This window comes from Anabrus simplex, chromosome 9, assembly GCF_040414725.1.
Source record: "Anabrus simplex isolate iqAnaSimp1 chromosome 9, ASM4041472v1, whole genome shotgun sequence".
Taxonomy (NCBI): domain Eukaryota; kingdom Metazoa; phylum Arthropoda; class Insecta; order Orthoptera; family Tettigoniidae; genus Anabrus; species Anabrus simplex.
In genome coordinates, this window is record NC_090273.1 from 94,640,503 (window position 1) to 94,663,237 (window position 22,735).

General features: G+C 37.5%; 1 protein-coding gene across 1 annotated transcript in view; it reads right to left on the minus strand.

Moving 5' to 3' along the window:
- Glyp (glycogen phosphorylase) overlaps positions 1 to 22,735 on the minus strand; it is a 156,065-nt gene that overhangs the window by 9,752 nt on the left and 123,578 nt on the right. The window contains exons 10-13 of the mRNA XM_067153980.2: positions 21,260 to 21,442; positions 19,443 to 19,568; positions 11,461 to 11,682; positions 5,668 to 5,997 (exon numbers count right to left, since the gene is read on the minus strand). Coding sequence (XP_067010081.2) covers positions 5,668 to 5,997; positions 11,461 to 11,682; positions 19,443 to 19,568; positions 21,260 to 21,442 — 861 coding nt within the window. The remainder of the gene's footprint in view (positions 1 to 5,667; positions 5,998 to 11,460; positions 11,683 to 19,442; positions 19,569 to 21,259; positions 21,443 to 22,735) is intronic.

Below are 22,735 nucleotides of genomic sequence, written 5' to 3' on the forward strand. Positions count from 1 at the left end.
AGCGCTAGGCAAAGTCCCACAATGTTTACGAATAGCGGAGAACGGTTAAATGAGCCAGTTTTTAAACACTGTCAGGCACAAAGTCACATCACAATCGAACACATAGGAAGATCCATAATCGTGCAGGAGTTGAAGACGAGTAGATCCATTGAAGCAACTTGCCAGCTCCCGGTGATCAGCGCGACACATTCAACATTAGGCACTGTGGTTTCAAACGCCAAAGTAAAATGGAGAATAGCTTGAAGATCCAGTCATTTTCCTCTGTTGCGGGAAAGTAATTATATAGATAAATATAATACAATTCAACATTGTTTCTTCACGTCAACTGTTCTAAGTATTCTATAGGAGCACAATTACTTATTCAATTATATTGAATTGTATTATATTTATCTATATAATTACCACGCTTCAGAAGGTCATCACTGAGTCAGCTGAGGAAACATTTGTATTGGTGAGGAAAAAAAAGACAAGACTGGTTTGATGAAAATAATGAAGAAATTAAATGTCTAATCAATGCCAAACAGGAAGCCCACCTATCCTATCTTAAAGATCCATTTTCCAATTGGATGAAATCACATTTCTTGGAACTTAAAGGAAAATGTCAGGCACAAATTAGGGAAATCAAGAATAACTGGTGGCAATAAAAAGCTGAAGAACTGCGAAGACTATCTGATGCCCGTGACCTGCAAAACTTCTATGCTGGCATAAAGGAGATATATGGTCTAATTCGATCTTCATCGGGGTCATTGAAGACTGCTGACAACTTCATCATTTTAACTGACAATGTAGAAATTTTAGAGCATTGGAAGGAACATTCCTCTCTACTTCTAAATCGTGTCTCCAATGTCGCTGAGGACTTTCATCATAATATCCCTCAGCTGCCCCAACAACCATGGATGGCAGTAACACCTACATACAGAGACTTCACCAAAGCACTCAATCAACTAAAACCAAGAAAGGCTCCCACTTCTGATAACATCCCTCTGGAACTGATACAAAATGGAGGTATACCCTTGAAGACTAGACTTTTCACGCTCATCCTCTTGATTTGGGAAACTCGAGAAGTACCTGACGACTTGAAGAATGCTACCATCATCACTATCTTCAAGAAAGGCAATCGTAGTGTATGTGGGAACTACTGTGGTATATCACTATTGTCAATTGCAGATAAAATTCTTGCAATAATTCTATTAAACTGGCTCTGAGTTACCTCAGAGAGGATTTCACCCGAGTCTCAATGTGGTTTCCGAACCTCCAGAGGCACAGCATATATGATCTGTGCTAGACAACTCCCGGAAAAATGCAGAGAGCAACAGCAGCCTCTGTATTTAGTTTTCTATGATCTGGAAAAAGCCTTTGATTCAGTACCAAGATCTGCTATGTGGAAAGTATTGAGACATTTTGGATGTCCTGAACGTTATGTGGAATTTGTTCAAGCTCTTCATGATGGCATCTGGACAGGTTCTTCATGGTAACTCAGTATCAGATTCATTCCCAGTCACTCATGGATTGAAACAAGGCTGTGTGCTTGCTCCTACACTCTTTGCACTGTACATCGCTGCCATGCTGCATGTATCATCTGCAAACAACTTAGGGACGGAGATGAAATTCCGTTTTGATGGAGGCCTTTCCAATCTGGCAAGAATTCGCTCACAAAGACATACTCTGGTTACCCGGATGATAGAACTGCAGTATCCTGATGGCACCGCAACTCCTGCTCTCACACCTGCAGAACTACAACAGTCAGTCAATTGCTTTAAAACTGCATGTAATAGCTTTGATCTAGAAATTAATGGGGGAAAAACGAAGGTACTTGCACAACCTGCCACAGGATTAACTCTTCCTGAGGTCAGTGTCTCCATCTTAGACACAACACTGGAACAGGTTGATTACTTTTCATATCCTGGAAACATCTTGTCTAAATGGTGTACCTGCGAACAAGACGATAAAAGAATTGGGGCTGCTCATGCAGCATTTGTATGGTTAGCGCACAGAGTCTTCATAAATAACGACCTAAAACCGCATACGAAACTCATGGTGTACAAAGCTGTTGTCATTTCAATGCTACTGTATGGCTGTGAAACTTGGACACACTATCGCCGTGATATCAAAAAACTTGAGCGCTTCCACCAACAGAAAATGACATTCATCTTGAATATTAAGTGGGAGGACTATGTGACCAACACGGCAGTTATCTAAAGTTAAAAACTTTATGGCCGTTCCATATTGAACTGAGAATCACAAAAGTAATTTAATATAATGGAATCCACCTTTTCAATACATAAAAAACTCTTGCACATAAATTATATTACAACATTTTAATTATTATAAAGGTAGTGGTTTCGACATGTTTTCAATGTCATCATCAGCCTTATGTAAAACCAAGCAAGAGAATAAATTTTCATATAGCAACAATACACACAAACTAGGTAAAATTCATATAATGACACATTTAAAATAGTTCATATAAAATATCTGAGGATTGCTACGCGTTGCGGCGTAATAGTCTCGTATTGTTTTGGTACATGAGTTGAGGCACTTTGTGGAAAGTTGTGCTTTGGTATGATAAAACTTTGTGAGCACGTTAAAATCTTATTCATAAAGCAGAGAGTGTCCACAACAATTTGAAGAAGACAGAGCGCATTTCGACAGCTCTACTTGAAGATGGAACGAGTTTCGTCAAATGTTCATACTTGCAAAACGTCTACGTAATTGTGCAGGGTTACATGTTTAGGTACTTTGTTACTTTTTTCGAGTGTATTATCGAACAGGTTTTCGGCACTTCCCTTAGGGCACTGTATAGTTACTGGGCTTTCAGGCAGGAATCAAAATTGCTCCTTCTAAAGTTACACAAATTTAGATTTTAATATTATCGTATACGATTATGTTAACGAGACCAGAACAGATGTTGTACCTTACATACATAAAGCCACGGGATTGCCTATTACTGTTTTGGTCCTAATATAAAACTGTGAATTTCATGCTTTTGTATTAAAATCCTATAAAAACCGCAGTTATTTTATTTGTGCATGTTACATTTAAAAACTTTGTATCATTCTGCACTTGTACCGACTTGTACAGTGAGTGTGTTTTCCAGCTGAGCTCAAAGTCGCGAATAACCGTCATTTCGGAAGTGTTAACGAAATTCTTTCTCTTTCCAATTTGATTGTGATTAGTGACAGGCAGAACTGGATATAATGCATTCGAGAACCTGAGGATCGATACTTACATTCAAAACCATATTCTCGAGTTCAACAAAACCTTTAAAAGTCAATGCAGGCCTTATCTACACGGTACGAGATTTCCATAAACTGACTACGAACAGTATACTGGTGACCATATTACAATGGATGAAAAAAAAAAGCAATTTCGCCATCATGTTGGGCGCTTTGTATCTAATGTGCTTTATTTTATTAGATTAGAGAATTAAAAACTACCTGTAGTAGCCGTGTTGAAACACCGGATTCCGTGAGATCTCCGAAGTTAAGCAACATTGGGTGTGGTTATGATTTGGATGGGTTGCCACGCACTGTTGTTGGGAGTAAGAGAATGGAGGAGCAGAAAGGAACTGGCCACCCTACCATACGTAAACTCCGGCTCAGGCACATCTCTGCGAAGGTTAGGACTTGCCTTTGGACAGAATACACCCTTATCTTACCTGTGGTCGATTGTTGTTTGGCTTGGTGTTATGGGTATTAGATTTTTTGAAGAGTTTGGCTGATCAAAGTTGCTGAACTTAAAAGAAGTTATCAGAGGAAACTGACGAAGTTTCCCCGGTAAAACTGAATGTACAGTTTCGAGATTATTAAGTTGCGTACTGGTAATTAATGTTTTATGCCGGCCCCACAGTTTAACTTACCTGCCTCTCACCCAGAGTGCCCAGGTTCAATTCCCGGCCAGGTCAGGCATTTTTACCTGGATATGAGGGCTGGTTCCAGGTTCACTCATTCTACGATTACCTTTAATTGAGGAGCTATTAAATGGTGAGATGGCGATCCCGGTCTAGAGAGCCAGGAATAATGGCAGAGAGGATTCGTCACACTGAACATGCGTCACCTCGTAATCTGCAGGCCTTCAGACCAAGCAGCGGTCGCTCGATAGGTGGAAGGCCCATTGGGACTGTAGTTTGGTTTGGTTTGGTTTGGTTTAGGGGTGTCTGTAAGATTATAAGTATACATATTTCACTTTTTTTTTTATGTTTAGCCATCCCGGATTTTCTGTTTTCCTGTATTGTACGTTTTTTATTCATGGTCCCTCCAAAAACGGAGCATCGAGGTTCCACTGTAATTAGATTAGTATGGTCCAGGTGATGGCCTGTCAGTCTGATATTTGAAACTCAGATCTCCTGTCTCTTCTTGGAACCTAAGATACTTTGCAATGAATTCTAGCACACATTTTCTGAATATACCGTAAAATGGGGTAAAACCGATCAGCAACGAACATTTTCAAATTGCCCCATTTCTGCGCAATACAAATTTGTGGGAAAACTCTCACTGATACATTTGTGGTGCCTGCTTCCAGATCAGCAATGATAGAACAAGTGGCTCCTGTGTGCTGTTTGCGAGGTAACAGAATCATTATTATTGGAATAAGAATTCCACGTGATTTAATTAGGTCAGAAAAGAAACTTGGTGGAAATCCTCAACCTGTTTCCAGTCATTCGACCAGATCAGGAATGGAATGAATGAAACCCTCATCTAGCAGTGAAGATAAGAACTCTGCCAGCTGCTGAAGCCTGTCACACAGGAAAGAAAGTGTGTGCTATTAATGTGTGTGATTTAAAAGTTAATCTTGACCTTAGCACGTAAGTAGGACTATCATTATGATATTACAAAATAATTAATATTTGAAAGTAAACTTTATTGAAAGATAATAGCAAAAATGTAAACATTTCAGTTTGTAGGGTAAAACCAATCATTATAATTATTATCATTACTATAAGAAAAATATGGGGGTCCCAGAAGAAAGAAGAGGTGAAATCCAGTATTCCTGGAAGGTGAGTCCAGAATGTTAAGCAGTCACCTCCATACAGGCCATGAAGGCCCTTGGAGGAGTAGAAGGTAAAGACTTCCACCATTGTTAATCTTGGCACGTGATGGGGTAGAGTGGTTAGCTCTACGCCCGGCCGCCTTTGCCCCCAGGAATTAGCCTGGTACTCATTTTTGGTGTAGGCTGAGTGAACCTCAGGGCCATATGCACCTCCGGAAGTGGAAATCTCGTTTCTTGTACCCCCAGATTACCATAGAAAATCAAACTATGCATGAATCAGAATCTTCTATATGTTTTTAATTAAATCATTGTTTTTTGTGACATAATCATTATGGTTTTATCTTACAATTTGTGTATGTTTTTCAGACGAGTGGTATAATTAAATTAATTCAGATACCTAATTGCTTGTCCCACATTATGATTGTAGACAACCAACATCTTCAATCTGATATAAATATTATGAAATTTATTAGGTTGCTGTGTAATAATTTGTGAAATATTGAACCACTAGTAAGGAAAAGAAAAAACCTGTATACCAATATGAGCCTCAAGATTTGAAATAACTTACCCTGGCTCACAAATGTATTGCAAATATAATTCAACCTTCATGGCAAAAACAGTTTCATTGCACTGGATTAGATAATGAAGAGAACCAAGGAAGAGAAAACTTTCACATACCTGATAAACTTCGCTCACTTTGTCTTGAGATGCAATGTAAGAGTCATAATCTGCAAGGGTGAGGAACCTGTCCCATTTCAACAATACATCTGCAATATCCCTGAATTCATCAGGGTTGTTAGGACTGAAGAAGCCATTCTGGATTTGATCCACACACTGTTTAAGTTCTGGATTCCTGTTGTAATAATCATATGCATTATAGCCTTGTTTCTTCAATTCCTCCACCTCTTCCACAGTCATGCCACAGATAAAGATGTTTTCGCGACCCATCTCTTCTGCCATCTCAACGTTTGCACCATCCAGGGTACCAATGGTCAAGGCTCCATTCAACTATACACACACACAAAACACATTTAAATGTTACAACAGATATTTTTTTTATAAAACTAATATGGAATGTTGTTAAAAAATCAACAATGAAAAGAAACAACATTTTATATGTTATGAATATAAAGAAGACTTTATTAGTTCATTTCATATGGGAACAATAAGAATTAAAGGTAATTTTTAAAAATCAAATGTAGTTCTTCAGATAATGTTTAACTATATTTTAAACCTTAAGAGATGGGTGGTCTGAATAACCCAACAAAGGACTGCTAGTTTCTTAGAATAATGTTGCAAGCATAGAGTATTTAACATCAGTCCAATCTTATTCTTTTTGCAAATTAGATAATCTCTTATTTCCAGAGTGAACAACTGCCAACTCTTTTCTTCCGTAACCTCTTTGTTACATATTAATTTTGCTTCAGTGTACTTCAGTCTTTGTTATTTTCCATTCTCTTCATAATTTCTTATTTTCCTTAACTTTTTCTTTCATTTAATCATTCCAACAGGATGTTTCTTTCTGTCTAGCCTTTCTTCATGTTCTACCACAGTCTTTCTGCACTGCCAACAAATTTACTCTCCAACATTCCAAATTTCCATCTTCTTAAAGTGATATAAAAGAAAATCTTCTGCTTTAGAGTATACCTATACAGTAGAAGTCTGTTATAGTGAAAATTGATAATGGCAAAAAATTTACTCGCTATAGTGGATTGTCATTATATACGATTTTTCGTCAAAGAAAACCCCCATGCACATTAAAATCGGTTCAAAACTTGAATTTTCGTAGATAATATCCACACTATGGATTACTCGTTTGTTATTTTTCAAAATCCGATACTACGTAAAGGTTTGGGTTTAATTTCATTCTGAAAAAAATTATAGTATCACTCCAGAGGCCTCTGTGGCAAATTTTCAGTTTTCTTCTTCAAACAGCATCACCTAACCTAACTGTGTATGTATCATGAAAACATATTTAAGTGCATACAGAGAAATGATAACCACCTTGCTACAAATTTACATGGAAATAGTTTTTCTGAAATTTAACTAGATGCAAGAAAATATAATCTATCTTCTGATATCAGTGATGTACTCTGCCATATCTTGATGTGTATCACATTCTTACTGAATTTCAGTATATAACATTAAAATTAAACGATCGTTTACTTCAGTCTTTATTTCTAACAAGTTAACAAATGCTATCGGCCACGTTATTTATGCATTTATTTTAAAAAAATGTGATATCCTCTTTCATTTGAATGTTCTTTTAGAGAACAGCAGTAGACGGGTATTACTAATCGACTCCGACATCGCCTTTGAATGTTGATGAGAAAGCTCGCAAGTGTACATAGCAAGAAAACAATACGGTTTGATGATCGATCGCATTTTGTGGTAAATGTTTCAGTTTTCTTATTCCAACAGAGTCACCTAACCTAAATTAACTGTACTATATGTACCATGAAAATATATTCCAAGCGCCAGTAGAGAAATGATAACATTCTCGCTATAAATTTACATGGGAATAGTTTAACTGGATGCGAAAAAATATAAACTAATCTCTGAAATTAGTGATGTGTTCTGCCATGTCTTGAGGTGTATCGCATTCTTACTTAATTTCAGTGTAGATCGTTTACTTCAGTCTGTATTTCTAACAAGTTAACAAATGCTATCGGCCACGTTATTTACGCATTTATTACAAAAATGTGTTGTTCTCTTTCATTTGAATGTTCTTTTAGAGAACAGCAGTCGACGGGTATTACTAATCAAGTATTTTACTTAGCCTTTATTTCTAACGAGTTTACAACTGCTTTCAACCACGTTATTTACGTATTTATTACGCACATTTTCTCTCACATTTTTTATTTTCTTTATGGAACAGCAGTTGACAGGTATTACTAATAGACTCCAACATCGTCTTCGAATGTTGACGAGAGAGCTCGCAAGTGTACGTAGCGAGAAAACGATACTGTTCCAAAGATGATTGATCGCATTTTGTAGCAAACATTTCAGTTTTCTTATTCAAACAGCATCACCTAACTTAACTTAATCATACTATATGTATCATTAAAAAATATTTCAAACACCAGTAGAGAAATGATAACTTTCTCGCTATAAATTTACGTGACCGAGTTGGCCGTGCGCGTAGAGGCGCGCGGCTGTGAGCTTGCATCCGGGAGATAGTAGGTTCGAATCCCACTATCGGCAGCCCTGAAAATGGTTTTCCGTGGTTTCCCATTTTCACACCAGGCAAATGCTGGGGCTGTACCTTAATTAAGGCCACGGCCGCTTCCTTCCAACTCCTAGGCCTTTCCTATCCCATCGTCGCCATAAGACCTATCTGTGTCGGTGCGACGTAAAGCCCCCTAGCAAAAATATAAATTTACGTGATAATAGCCTTTCCGAACTGTAACCAGACAGGAGAAAATATAAACTAACATCTGAAATAAATGGTTCACTCTGCCATATCTTCAGGTGTATCCCATTCTTACTTAATTGCAGTATTTATCATTAAAATTAAGTGATCGTTTACTTCAGCCTTTATTTTTAATAAGTTAACTACTGCTATTGGATACATTATTTATGCATTTCTTATGAAAACATGTTCTCTTTCATTTTCAATTTTCTTTACGGAACAGCAGTTGACCGGTATTACTAATCAATTCAACACTGCCTTTGAACGTTGACGAGAGAACTCTCTAGTGGATACAGCAAGGAAATGATACCAAAGATGACCAACCGCATACAATATAATGGCAGGGTGCACAAATATCGGTAACGGACAAAAATCGTGCACGCTTAATTGCTCGTAATAATGGATGTGTCAGTGATAGGGCTCTTGCTGTACCCGAAGGATAATGCACAGTTTAATATAGAAATGTTGAAGGGACAGAAAAAGCTGACGTTATAACGGAGTTCTCATTATATCCCGTTCTCGCTATAGCGGACTTCTACTGTATTAATAACACCAAATAACACTTCACCTCATTGCAAGATATTAGAATCATTCTGTATTGATTGTTTTCACTTTACAATGGTGAAAAAAAAAAAGAGTGTATCCTCCTTATTCAATACAATGTATATTCCATCATTAGACGGAGTAATCAAATTCAAACATGTTTCGCTCCTCTGAGCCATCTTCAGGTTTCAAAAAAAGGCAGCGGGGTGAAATAATTTACATAATATAAGCTAAAAAATGCCAAAAAACATAATGAAAGAACAAATGAAAAAATAAAAGAGAGCCTAGACAGAAACTAAATTAGCATAATATACAATATTTACATCATCATGTGGAGCAAAAAACTCACTGCGACAGAAATCAGTGAAAAAGGGGTTAATACAAAAACATAATTGAAACTAAAAACTGTGTAAACCTAAGAAAAGAAATTAAAACAAATGATACAGATGTATCTTCACCTCAGTCACATTTTACCATCCTAAACTATGCTAGGAAGAAGGCATATGCAATCAGTCATTTAGCCTTGGTCAGTAGAAAGTACTGGTCTCCAGTTCTTTGTTTCCTCTGTGGGTGGAGTTGTATCAGCAATACTGAGAGAACTCTGAATGTATATGCTTTACATACATATGAAACTTTTAGTGACACTTCGTTTTACGGCGTTGAGAGGAAAGGAGGGAGTCTCAATGGTTCCAGTACAACTGCCAACTGAAATCTGAATTGAATTGATAGTATAGTATGATAGATATCAATTTTGCAAACCTTCATTACCTTAAGCCCACAAGTGCATCATACACGCATATATATCATATTTTGTTGCAACATATTTAATTATCCATATGCCTTTGCTGACGAACCTAGTGTTTACAGTGCAACTTTTTTTTTCTGAAATTCCGTCAGTTGGTCCATGCCTTCACGGCCTGTAATTGTAAACATGATAATAAGCTTCTGTGCTTTTGCTGTGTCAAGAAAACAAGATGAACTTCTTTACGTTTTGCAGAAAACTTTGCTCCGCGTCTTCAGAAGAAACTTTCAACTGATCACAAGGAAGACTTCTCCAATAATGAAGGTTTGAATTTAAGAATGCTTCACAGTTGGTCTATAGTGAGTGGTAATCTCATTCGTCACCAGATGGCACACTGTACGCTAACACTCCAAGTGGGAGCTGCCGATACCACCATCTATTCTCTCCAATTAAGATGTTTCTTGTTGCATCGTATGTGCGTTGCGAAGTAACAGAAAAGTCGTCAGATGAATCAGGGATGAATCTGGTAGAAGAAATAAATAGGAATAAAATAATAAAATGAAATAAAATAAAGTGCAACAAAAGACTCACAGGATAGAAGAATAGAACAGAGCTGAAGAATGGAGAGAAAGTGTGTAGGAAATAATAATGCTATTTGCTTTACGTCCCACTAACTACTTTTTAAGGTTTTCGGAGATGCCGAGGTGCTGGAATTTAGTCCCGCAGGAATTCTTTTACGTGCCAGTAAATCTACCGACACGAGGCTGACGTATTTGAGCACCTTCAAATACCACCGGACTGAGCCAGGATCGAACCTGCCAAGTTGGGGTCAGAAGGCCAGCGCCTCAACCATCTGAGCCACTTAGAGTGTGTAGAAAAAACAGGGGATAATGAGTGTGAGTTGGTCATGGGAGGGAGGGCATAACAGGTGTACACACGTTGTTCTTAACACATAGCCTGGAATGAACCATCTGGTGATGAAGAACGTACAAATTTGGAAAACCTCAAAATGAAATAACAATAGCGAAAGGAGAGGGAAGAGAACTAAGTAAATTGATAGCAAGTTTTAGGATTTTTACATATTTCCACAGCTTCCCATGTTTAATGTGGGTAAGAGCTGGAACATCTTGGAACACGACATCATGGCCCAAAATTCCCTGTACTTGTTGCAAGGGTACTGTGACGTTCTTTGACTCTCAGAAAGAAAAAGAACACTCCCCTGTGCTTTCGTTATTCTTTTCTGTACCTTGTACAATTATTTTCGGGCAAGGAGAAGACAAACCATAAGTGGTATAGAGGGCTGAGTAAAAGTTCACTGTTTATGTCGAAAGGCTATGTCTTAAAAGAAACAATAAAGCCAATTAATTGACGAATACAGTTAAACGGACAGATTTTCTGGTTCGAAACAACAGATACACTGACCAAACATGCTGGTCCACTGGCACTCATATCAATGAAATATCCATCTCAACCAGCCAGACAAGTCAGCAACAGATGAACACCCCCTATCATTGGGCAGCAATAATAATAATAATAATAATAATAATAATAATAATAATAATAATAATAATAATAATAATAATAATAATAATAATAATGATAATAATAATAATATCAACATTCACGATCAAACTGATGAGTAAACATTAAAATATAGCAGTATTACACATAGCATTTAGCTTCATGCTAGGTGACTGTCTCTGAATCCAGGTCAAACAGAAGAACAATAATATACAATTTTAAAAATTTAGCAGAACCCTTTCAAAGATCTTACCATGAACTTCATGTTGCCAGTACCAGAGGCCTCTGTGCCAGCAGTTGAAATCTGCTCACTGAGATCAGCTGCTGGGATGATCTTCTCAGCGAGAGTTACTCGGTAGTTCTCCAAGAAGATCACCTTCAACTTGTCTCCAACAATTGGGTCATTGTTCACAACATTACCAACATAGCAGATCAATTTTATGATTTTTTTAGCCATGTGGTAACCAGGAGCAGCCTAAAAGAGATCATATTCCATCAAGATGATTTGAAAATTAAAAATACATAGTTTGTAAAGGAACTTAAAAAAAAAAATCTCTAGGACTTCATTTGCTATCATAAATGCTAATGCTACAAATTCTCACAGGGCTTTTAGTTTTGGTGATAACTTCATGCACCAGAGATATAAACGAAACTGAAACCTAGCTGTTGCATCATTACAGAGTTAACCTCTAAATGCTGTTCTAGTGTAGGCTGATCAGATTTTGAAGAAAGAAAAAAAAAAAAAAAAAAAGTCTCGGGCATGTTGCGTTGATTATTTATCGGGAAAACAGATCCTATAATTGGGGAATCGTGCAATATTTATGATATTTAACTTCAAAACAAAATATTTTATTCACTAAAACATGATTTGGTATATTGCAGTTCATAAATCACATCACTATAGCCATTCTCAAACACACACTAAAAATTATACAACTTAACAAATACTTTTTTTTTTTTTTAATCATTCTACATTGAACTTTGCCTAAGAAAACCTATTCACATACAGTATCTTGGTCAGTCATTTTTTGATACTTGGAAGAGTTATGAATTTCCTTCAGAAGGTTTGGGTGCTCTAACAAAAAACTACAGAAACTTGTGCAAGATACATCAAGGAAATGTGTTTTGGTTATGATCATAGCCTTAGCAGTTTCAACATTGAGCCTGTTCTTGTCATCTGACCACATACAATTGATAATAGAAAACGCTCTCTAAGGCTGAATAAGAAACACCTTATTAACAAATGTGTCAATATCAATAGGTAAAACGTCTGCTCTTGTCTGCATAACATTGTGTACAATGTGGACAACGCAACCTACTCCAGAAACAATCTCATTTATCCCCTGTCTTAACTTGAAAAAAACACACTGTTAGTGCCTTTTCTTCCAACCCTACTGAAGTTGATGTTGCACCTATCACCACAGAAAACAATAACTTTGTCACTTAACTTGCATGTTTTCAAAATGCGAAGGATGTGTTTTGTTAGCATCTCCGTGGTGTTTTCCTCAGAAAGTTCTTGAAACTCAAGAAATTTGATTTGGACACCTTCATTTGGTATGAAATACCTTACAAAGTACTGAAAGTAATTTAAGATCGTTGTGGTTTGAAGTATCAACCATAAAATGTGCATGCACAGATGTGTGACAGTAACCGATTGGTGCATCAAAATCGCAGTTTCCAACATTTCTTCTGATTAACAAGGGTCAATTCTGCATCAGTCATATAAATATTTTCCGGGCCAGTTTTATTTTGCCCACCCTGTACTTTCTTAGAGAAGCTGCAATGATACCTGTGTAGTTAAAGGACAAGGTGATGTGTGACCCTCGTAGTCAAATGATTAATTATGGATGTTGGAAAACAGTGCTCAAAACTGCACTTCAAATAATCTTTATAGAGGGATTTAACTCTACAACTGCGGACAGTCAGCCTTGCAGAAATTAGATTTAGCTTAAGAAACTCAACAGATGATGGAAGCTTATACACTCAGCGGACAAGAGTCATGGGAAATGGATGTCCCATTAGAAAATGTGCTGTGTATGATCCCTGTGCGTTGTGGCTAGCTGCGGCGTAGCTGAGCAGTCTGTCGCAGACACTAGTGTCATGAAGACGGCAACATGTCGCGAGTTAACTGACTTTGAACGTGAGATGATCATCGGCGCACGGGTCATAGCATTGCGGAGATTACACATGAATATGGGTTTCCGGGGTCAACAGTGTCGAGGTTTCGTCTTTAATATTGCAGAGAGAATGTTACCACCCGCATAAATCACCACATGGGAAGACCACAGATGTTTAATGAACAGATATCACGTCGCTTCTGCAGAACCATACTAGGTGGTCGAGGACAATTGGGAGTTAGATCACCGCCCAGTTGCCCAGTTGAATATTGGGAGTCAGGAACCCATTTCTACCAGGACTGTAAGGAGGCAATTGTACCGCATACGCTTCACCAGCCGACAACTAACTCGTGTCCCTTTGCTGACACCTTGACACAGAGCTCAACGATGTGCATGGGCCTGCAAACACCAGCAATGGACCTTGGAACAGTAGCGGCATGTGGTACGGTCCGATGAATCCCAGTTCTAGTTGTATTGATCTGATGGGCGCGTGAGAGTGTGGCGTATGCCCTATGAAGCTATGGATCCTGCGTGTCAACAAGGTTGTGTCCAGGTAGGAGGTGGCCAACTGGTCTGGGTAGCATTCTCACGGTCGCAATTAGGCCCCACTGTCTGGCTGCAGGGAGCACTGACAGGTGCATGTTATGTGGACATTCTTTCAGACCATCTGCAGCTCTTTCTGGCCCTAGAGTACCCTGTTGGAGATGCCATGTTTCAACAGGACAATGCACCATGTCACCGCTCTGTGGTGGCATGCAGGTGGTTGGAGGAGCACTCCAGTGAAGTTACGACCATGGACTGGCTCTCCAGATCCCCTGATCTTCATCCAGTCGAGCATTTATGGGAATGTTGTCGATGCTAGTGTACGCTCCATGAATCCCCATCAACTACACAAGACCAATTGTGGGTAGCAGTACAAGATGCGTGGGTCCAGATCCCTCCAGAACAATTCCAACACCTCGTAGAGCCGATGCCTCACCATATTGCTGCCGTTTTGAGGGCTAGCAGAGGAGTAACTCATTATTAACATCTCATTCAATGTCTTCCCATGACTTTTGGCCAGTCGGTGTATGTTTCCATCGTTAACAGAAGTTTTATCACCCTTTCTAATGTTTCTGCGTATCTGGGTGTGCATTCGTTTCCAATAGAAGCATATTTTTATCTCTCACTTCAAAGCACAGTCTGTGAAATAAAACACATCCGTTAATGTTGATAATGAAATAGAGCAACTTATTTTTGAAGATAGAGACAGTAATGATTGTTACTGTATGGAAGGTGATGTGATGTGTATTCATCAGATGACAAAAGTGAATCATGTGTGTTGCCACTACAGCACGACTCAAAATTGCTCCGACCTGTACCACTGTGGTGAGCTTCAAGGGACTGCAATACCTACTCCACTATAAGCAAATATTTTAAACGTAGATACTGGGGATAAAAGTGTAAACTGATGTGATGTAGTACAAGTGGTTACAAAAGTGACTTGACAGATTAATGATGATATTATTGAATCTTACATATTTCTAACCGTTTATATTTTTTGTAATATTTACATTCTATTTTATTTGGAAGAATGATTATTTTAGTATTGTGGCAGAGAGACTGATCTTTTAGCTTCAAAATGGTGGATCATACATGTACATCATTACTTATCACTCCGGCAACAATGCCCGTAGATTCTACAATATTCCATTCTTTCGAAATTGACCAAGCCTGTAACTTCTATGGGCTTGAGGATAAAATTCCAACCCACAATATTCATAGACTTGGTTATGGCTACATGTTCATGGTACTATGTAATAACAAATTCTGGCCCTGGATGCCACGTGATCCAATTTACATTATATTTATCGCGAATCAAAGATGTGGTGCAGAGAAGCAAATGAATGTATTGTATCATATATGATCATAGTAGTAAAATGGAGGAAAGAAAGTTAAGTCAAAATAATTGATGCAGGAGGTTATAAAGAGGAATGAGATAGTAAAATATATGAACTAAGATTATTATTGATATATTTTAAGGTATGTACCGTAAATAATAATTTAGAGGAGGCCTAAATCATAATGTTTCGAATATAACTTTTCAAAGTTTAGGCCTAGGCTTTGTAATTATAAAGCTGATGAGAAGCAAAATTTACAGCACCAAGAAACAATATGAAACCTTGTGAATTAATAGGTAGCATAAATTAGTCAATAATCACTTTCATAATACTGGTCAACAGCATTTTTGTCTCAAAGAATGTGAATGGTGTTCTTAACTAAGACATGGGTGCTGATTTCAAAAAGGAAATCAGTTTATGCCTCTCATGATCAGTTTTCTTGTGACATGCCAACCTCTGTAGATCGAAATCTTTAAAAACACATTAGTTAATCTGTTGGGACTTAACCCATTGGCGCAGAGTCACGGAACCACTCCGCGCTCCGCTACTATGGACGTGAGGCAGAACCACAGAACTGTTCCGTGTTCACGCAATACAATGCAATTTAACTAATTCCACAATAGATGGAGATAGTTGTGACTCCGTACATGTGTGAGTGACATCTCTTTTCATATTCTTTGGATACATATATCAATTATCGACGATAGTTTGGAGTAATTTGATATTTTCAAGAGGTTAGTCTTCGACTTTGACACAAGTAAACGAACATAGCAGCTCGTCAGCGGCTGAAAGAAAAAGAAATCTTTGCATGAAAGCGATGATAATTATAATTCTTTAGATGAAAGTTACAGTGAAGTGAGTGGTATCAGTTCTAGTTCTGATAATGACTAGCTGAATAGTGCCGTAAATGAAGAGGAGGAGGAAGAGCAAAGAGAAGATAAATGTGACGTACATGTGCCAACGGACTGGATATGGGTGCAGGACAATAACAAAATAAAACATATTCCATGTTCTACACTTCGTGGAAAATGTGTTTTAACATGCAATGTTCTGTATTTTATCATATTAATTTTCTTTTTTTATGTTTTGAAAGTTTGAAAGTTCCCTAATTATAATTTTTTTTTTTCACAGAGATTTGTAGACAGAAATTTCCCTTAAAATAATCCCTGTTCCAGGGCATATTAATTGTGCCAACAACGTCTGCCTCAATGGGTTAATTTAATTATTCTGCAGACGTAATTGTTGAAAAACAATAGAAATATGTACAAGAAATTCCCTTACATAACCCTCAGTTCAGAAATTCGCCATCAGGAAAGAGCGAGTTGGCAACATTGCCAATGATTCATACTCGAACCGGTAGAATCGTATTGTGTTTGTTTTTCCAATTGTCTCTCTGTATTGAGAGTTCTGATAGTGTGGAAGGTGACTTGTATCTAACTGCTTGTTGTTCTAGGTCTGTGAAGGTCTGTGTTTTGTGCTAATTAAGACAAAGAAATGCTTTGTACTAGTGAAAATAGCAGAAATATTTTACATCTGTGAAAGTTAACTCTGAAGTCGCAAAAAACAAAACCTTACTCATCTTGTAAAAAAGTGCTACAAACATTATTTTAGGTGTAAGGTTGGTGACCAGGAAAAGAAATGGGTCCCCCACATATGCTGCTTGATGTGTGTTACACTCCTGACAGGCTGGTTAAAAGGATCACATTATATGCCCTTTGCTATTTTCATGATTTGGAGGGAACCAAAGGATCACGCACAAGACTTACTTTTGTCTGACAAAAATAGCTGGAATCACCTTGAAAACAAAGATAAGTGTGCAATATCCTAACTTAAAATTTGCTATATGGTCTGTATGTCACAGTAAAGAAATGCTGGTACTAGTGCCTCCTGCAAATGTGACAGTGAGTGAAGACGAATACAGTGACGAACTTGAAGAAGACAGAGAAGATTTTCTTGCCGATCAACATTTGGGTCCTGTGAATCAAATAAACCACATTTTTTGTCTCAAGGGGATCTCAAGGATCTTGTTCGTGATTTAAATTTGTCGAAGCAACAGGCTGAGCTCTTAGCATCATGGTTAAAAGAATCGAATCTTCTTCCTCGGTACAAAAGTGAGCATTTTTCATGACCGCCATGCTGCTTTTTATGAATATTTCTACGAGGAAGTGGACACGGTTTTCTGTAATGATACCGACTCCGTTATGGAGACTCTAGGCCATGATTTTAGTGTAAATGAGTGGCGCTTGTTCATAGATTCTAGCAAAATTAGTCTCAAAGCAGTACTTCTACACAGTGGGAACAAATTTCCTTCTGTTCCGATTGCTCATGCAGTTAACCTGAAGGAGACATATGAGAGGTTTAAACTGTTACTCACACTTATTCAATATGAGAAATACAAAGAGCACATATGTGGAGATCTCAAGGTAATTGCAATTCTGCTCAGCATGCAGGTATGGTATACAAAGAACTGCTCCTTTCTATGAGAGTGGGACAGCAGAGATAGACAAAACCACTACTGTGGGGAAAAATGGTCTGCTCAGAATGAACTACTGCCTGGACAGAGAAATCTGGTGAACACTCCTCTTGTTGACTCCAAAAATGTTTATCTACCTCCACTGCACATTAAAATTGGGTCTCGTCAAAAACTTTGTCAAAGCTATGAAGAATACATTACTGTACATGCATTCAAGTACTTGCAAGAGAAGTTTCCTAGGATCAGTGAAGCAAAGATAAAGGAAGGAATATTTGTAGAACAATAAATTAGGAAATTAATGACTAATGAACATTTCCTTGATTTGTTGAGTGTTGTTGAAAAAATGGTGTGGCCCTCTTTCAAAAGTGCCTGTAAGAATTTTTTAGGCAACCAGAAGGCAAGCTATCATGATATTGTACAACTACAAAGATCATACCTCTGTATGGTATGTAATAGGTCACTTAAACTACATTTCTTGAACGGTCATTTGGACTTCTACCCAGATAACCTTGGCACCCTTAGTGACAAACATGGCAAACGGTTCCACCAGGATATTTCTCAAATGGAAAATCAAGGCAATTGGAGTGTCGCAATGTTGTCCGACTACTGCTGGACCTTACAAAGAGATGTTCCTGAGGCAAAGTACTGCAGAAAATTAGGCAAGAAACATTTTTAGTATGTTATTGCACTTTTTCTTTTTACTCTTATGTTGCTCACTTCTTTGATTCCTATGTAGTGACACAGATTTTTTTGCAGTTTACATTAAGGAATTCTTACTGTGATAGCATGCCATTTTGCCACACACATTAATACATAGGCTGACGTGACCATTTACAAAAACTATTATCACATTAAATTGAGGCTGATACAGAAATGTTTAAATTAGATCTGGATTCAGGGACAAACTGTCTTCCAGAAACAATCTTTTTTGTTCTTGTGACAGAAAAAATAAATGCCTTTTGTAGACCAGTGTAATCTGTATTTAATATTAATATAGCAGCAATCAGGTTGAAATTACTTTTTATTTTTCAGTTTATGTACTGATAAAGAACACAGTAACACTTGTACACTGTTCAGAATATATGGATGCTGAAGTAGGATATAAATGCAGAAGTCCTTTCAGATGATGTTTCAAGTTAAGATCCATTGAGTTGGTAAAGAGGAGGAATTTTCCTCAACTTCCTACATGTCTGGTTTCTGGGAACATGTACAAAATGTGGGCTTGGTCCTGAGAGTGTTAGTTATAGTTTTAGGGGACTTCAAAGTAAGTCTGTCTCAGACCTTCCAGGTGGGAAGTTAATGACTAACCCACTGAACCATTATCGCTTACCAGTGAACAACCTGACCCAAGATTAGTGGTATCACTTCTAAACAATACTTAGCAATTTATTCTGAGCCCATCAGAACAATGCAACTTATACAAAAGACACGGCAAACCAACAATTGCGCTGAATACTTAAAAGAAAGAATCACGACCTCACGAGATTGACAAAGAGCCAATTTATGGCAGACCTTGGACTACTCAATATTTCCAAGTTCATTATATGGGTAAAGTATACTGGAAAGAAAACGTGAAAATGAATACATTCAACATAAAACAACAAATTCCTCTGTGGACAATACATAAATCAACATCTGACTTTGATAGTAGGACAAAAATGTCAAGTACGAACAATACATGAGTAAATACATAAGGATAGCACACAAATACTATGAGTAACTATAGTTCTTACAGCACAATTGAAATACCAATTCTGATGCATACCTTTCCTCCGATCATGACTGTGCGAGGAGTGATGTTCTGGTTGGGGTTCCGCTTGATACGGTTATACATGGTGATGATGTGCAGGCAGTTCAATAGCTGTCTCTTGTACTCGTGGATCCTCTTGACCTATAATTACAGTATATCAATCATTTGTTCACATGCAATTCATAAATTGCTCAAGAAAGAAATATTAACAGAAAAGAAGTTAGCTATTAACAGGTAACAGGTAAGGTATGAAGGTTACTATAGTATAAGGTGATTATTATAGAGATTATTTTATGTTGCTAATAATAAAGGAAGGAGCAACCTCGAGGACCAAAAGATGGCAGAAAGTGGTCAGAGAATTTGATAAGAGCTGAAACTAAGTGAAGCAGAACAAATTGTTACCCATGTTTTGATGTTTAAAACAAACATACATCTTCATTAGAGACTGTTATGCCCTTCAGTATTCAGTCTGTAAATCTCAAAACAAACATACATCTTCATTAGAGACAGTTATGCCTTTCAGCATTCAGTCTGTAAATCTCTATGGATTAAATAATGAAATAATCCGATACTTGCAACTAGCTCCATGGCTTTGTTTATTTTCATATCTCTCATCTTTAAATAATTAAAAAACAGAATCTAACCACTGTCCGTAGGTCTCAATCTGCTTTTCTTACACTCCATGTCCTAGTCCATCATTCTCCTTGGTAACCTATTCACCCTCCTGCCAGTGTTCCCATTCGTTTGTAGCAGCAATCATTCCTACTACTTTCAGATGTGTTGCTTCCAACTTATGAATAAGACATCCTGAGTCCATCCAGCTTTCACTCTTGTAAAGAAAAGTTGGTGTATGTAAAGATAGTTTCATCTGAGAGCTACCTTCTTTCTTACAGAACACCACTGTTCACATCCATAAGTTCACTGCACTAGTCCTGCTATACCTTCATTCAATTTTACTTGGTATATTACCATCCTGGGAGAATACATATCCTAAGTATTTGAAAAATGATCCACCTGCTCCAATTCTGAATTCCCACCTGACATCATTTTAATTTCTTATGCGCTGCAGTTCTTTTTTAAGCTCCAACATTAGATAGCAGGCTTTCACCACAGTCTGCCTTTAACAAATCCCCTCTGCTATGTTATATCTCTTAGCAAGCAATCCATGTCAACTATAAGCAATAACAGTGAAAGATTACAACCTTATCACACTCCTGTAACCACTTTGAACCAGAAGTGTAAAAATACTTTTGAGTTTATATCATGATATGGGGTGATTATTGAACCTCAATGGTGGTAACAATTGACAAAAGATCTTGGTTCAGAACTGCAGAGATGCATTAATGAATCACAAAAGATCACTTCATTGTGATCTGTGGCTGTATAGCCTCTACAGAACAGATATGAGCTTATCCTACAACAATATTGACACATTAATACAAATAATCAAGTTCAGTTGCAAGTAGCCTATACATGTTACTGACCAGACTTCCACTTTTGCAGCAGTATCAACAGCAATATCAACAAAGGATTAACAGGAGGAATGAATAGCACTCTGTACTATTCAGTTATGAAACTATATTCTGTGTATGTGTTCGTAATGTCGCTTACGCCACTGAATGACAATTTTTCACAGAAGCAATTGTATAAAGATTGCCATTTTAGTTTAAAATACATAATTTTTGCTAAAATAATTCAAGAAACAATCCCAAGGGGAAGAATAGGGTTGATCCCATTATGAATGACATAAATGTAAGGTGAAACTGAATGTACAGTATATGACTGCTTCATGATCTTACTACAACAAACAATATATTATACATAAAACATACCTGAATATCAAATATAGAAGAAGGGTTGATCTTGACATTGTAGTCCTTCTCCAGCAGCTGTGCTACACGCATTTTGTTCTCTTGTTTCACCTTCTGTATAGCTCGCTGGAATTCAGGATCTTTGGAAAACTTCTTCAACTGCTGCAGCTGTTCCAGATGTACGATCCAGTCTTCACCGATTTTCTGCATCAAAGTGCTAATTTGTAAAATATACTTAAGAAAAATTAATAGCAATTCTTGTCCAATTATTTATTAATAATCGTTTCTAACTGCTACATTATTTGCATCAAAATCTCTTTCCAGAAGAATTTTAAGTATATATACGAAAGCAAGATATAAAAATTATGTCAAGTTCATGGAGAGAAAAGTAAATTAAAAACCACACAGATATAAAACAGAAAGTAATTGAAGAAATTTAAATATCAGGAATGAAAATTTCCAGCTATATCATTTTCAATGTCACAGAGATGCAATGCAGTTTACAAGAGGATAAATATTGAGCCGTATCCTGCTGGCCCATAATAATAATTAGAGTATTATTTGACCCAATATGTAAAATTTATTCATAAAAGTTACAGTCTAACATGTTAAAGCATCGTATCCCAAGATAGTTGATACCAGATGTTGAGCAAGACAGTGAGTCGCTGGACATTGCTTCATATTTCCGTATGACCGTGAGAAAGGGTGGCGTAACCAAGCGCTGGCAAGGATCGACACGTGTATTAGATGCTGACCAAGCAATATATTTCAGCCAATGGAAATTAAGGACTTGGGAAACATGGAGGCCACACCGTGCCAAATCTTAATTCCAGAATGACCAACATGCTCAGTTGCTAAAGTCAGTTTCTGTCGGTAATCGGTTTTCCACAGTTTCAGAAGTCAGATATATTTGGAAAAGTAATATAAAAATTGGTGGAAGCGATTTGCTAGTGTTTGAGCTGTGTTTTGTAAATATATCAGAATAAATATTGTGTCATCATATACGACGAATTTTCTGATTGGTGGTTGGTTCAGACACCCGGGAACCCCAGTATTGAGATGGCGTCACCGAAGCCTCCTCAGTAACCCTAGCTCTGGAGAGCGTCACTCTGTGTTAAATGCTTGGATAGTGTGGAATCACAAACTCTGAATTGGTGATCGTGATTCCAGTAACAGTACCTGGTTCTAAATGATATTTTAAATTGTGCAGGTGGAAGATTTTACTGTTCTTGAGTAAATGGAATAGTATATTTTAGCAGAGTTTACTTTCAATATATAAAGACGGTGCTTAGTGACCGATGTGTAGCAAGTGTAGAGGAGACGTGCTATTGTTTCACTACTTCGCGACGGGCGCGTTTCGCGAGGAACTTCCGTAGCGAACCGTGTGCTGCTTTTCAAACGGTATTCTCACCCTTTAAGTGAAGTGTATTATAATTATATCAGTGTGTTTAGCTGATCTTGTAAAGAGAAAGGGTATTTTGGCTCGTAGCATTAAGC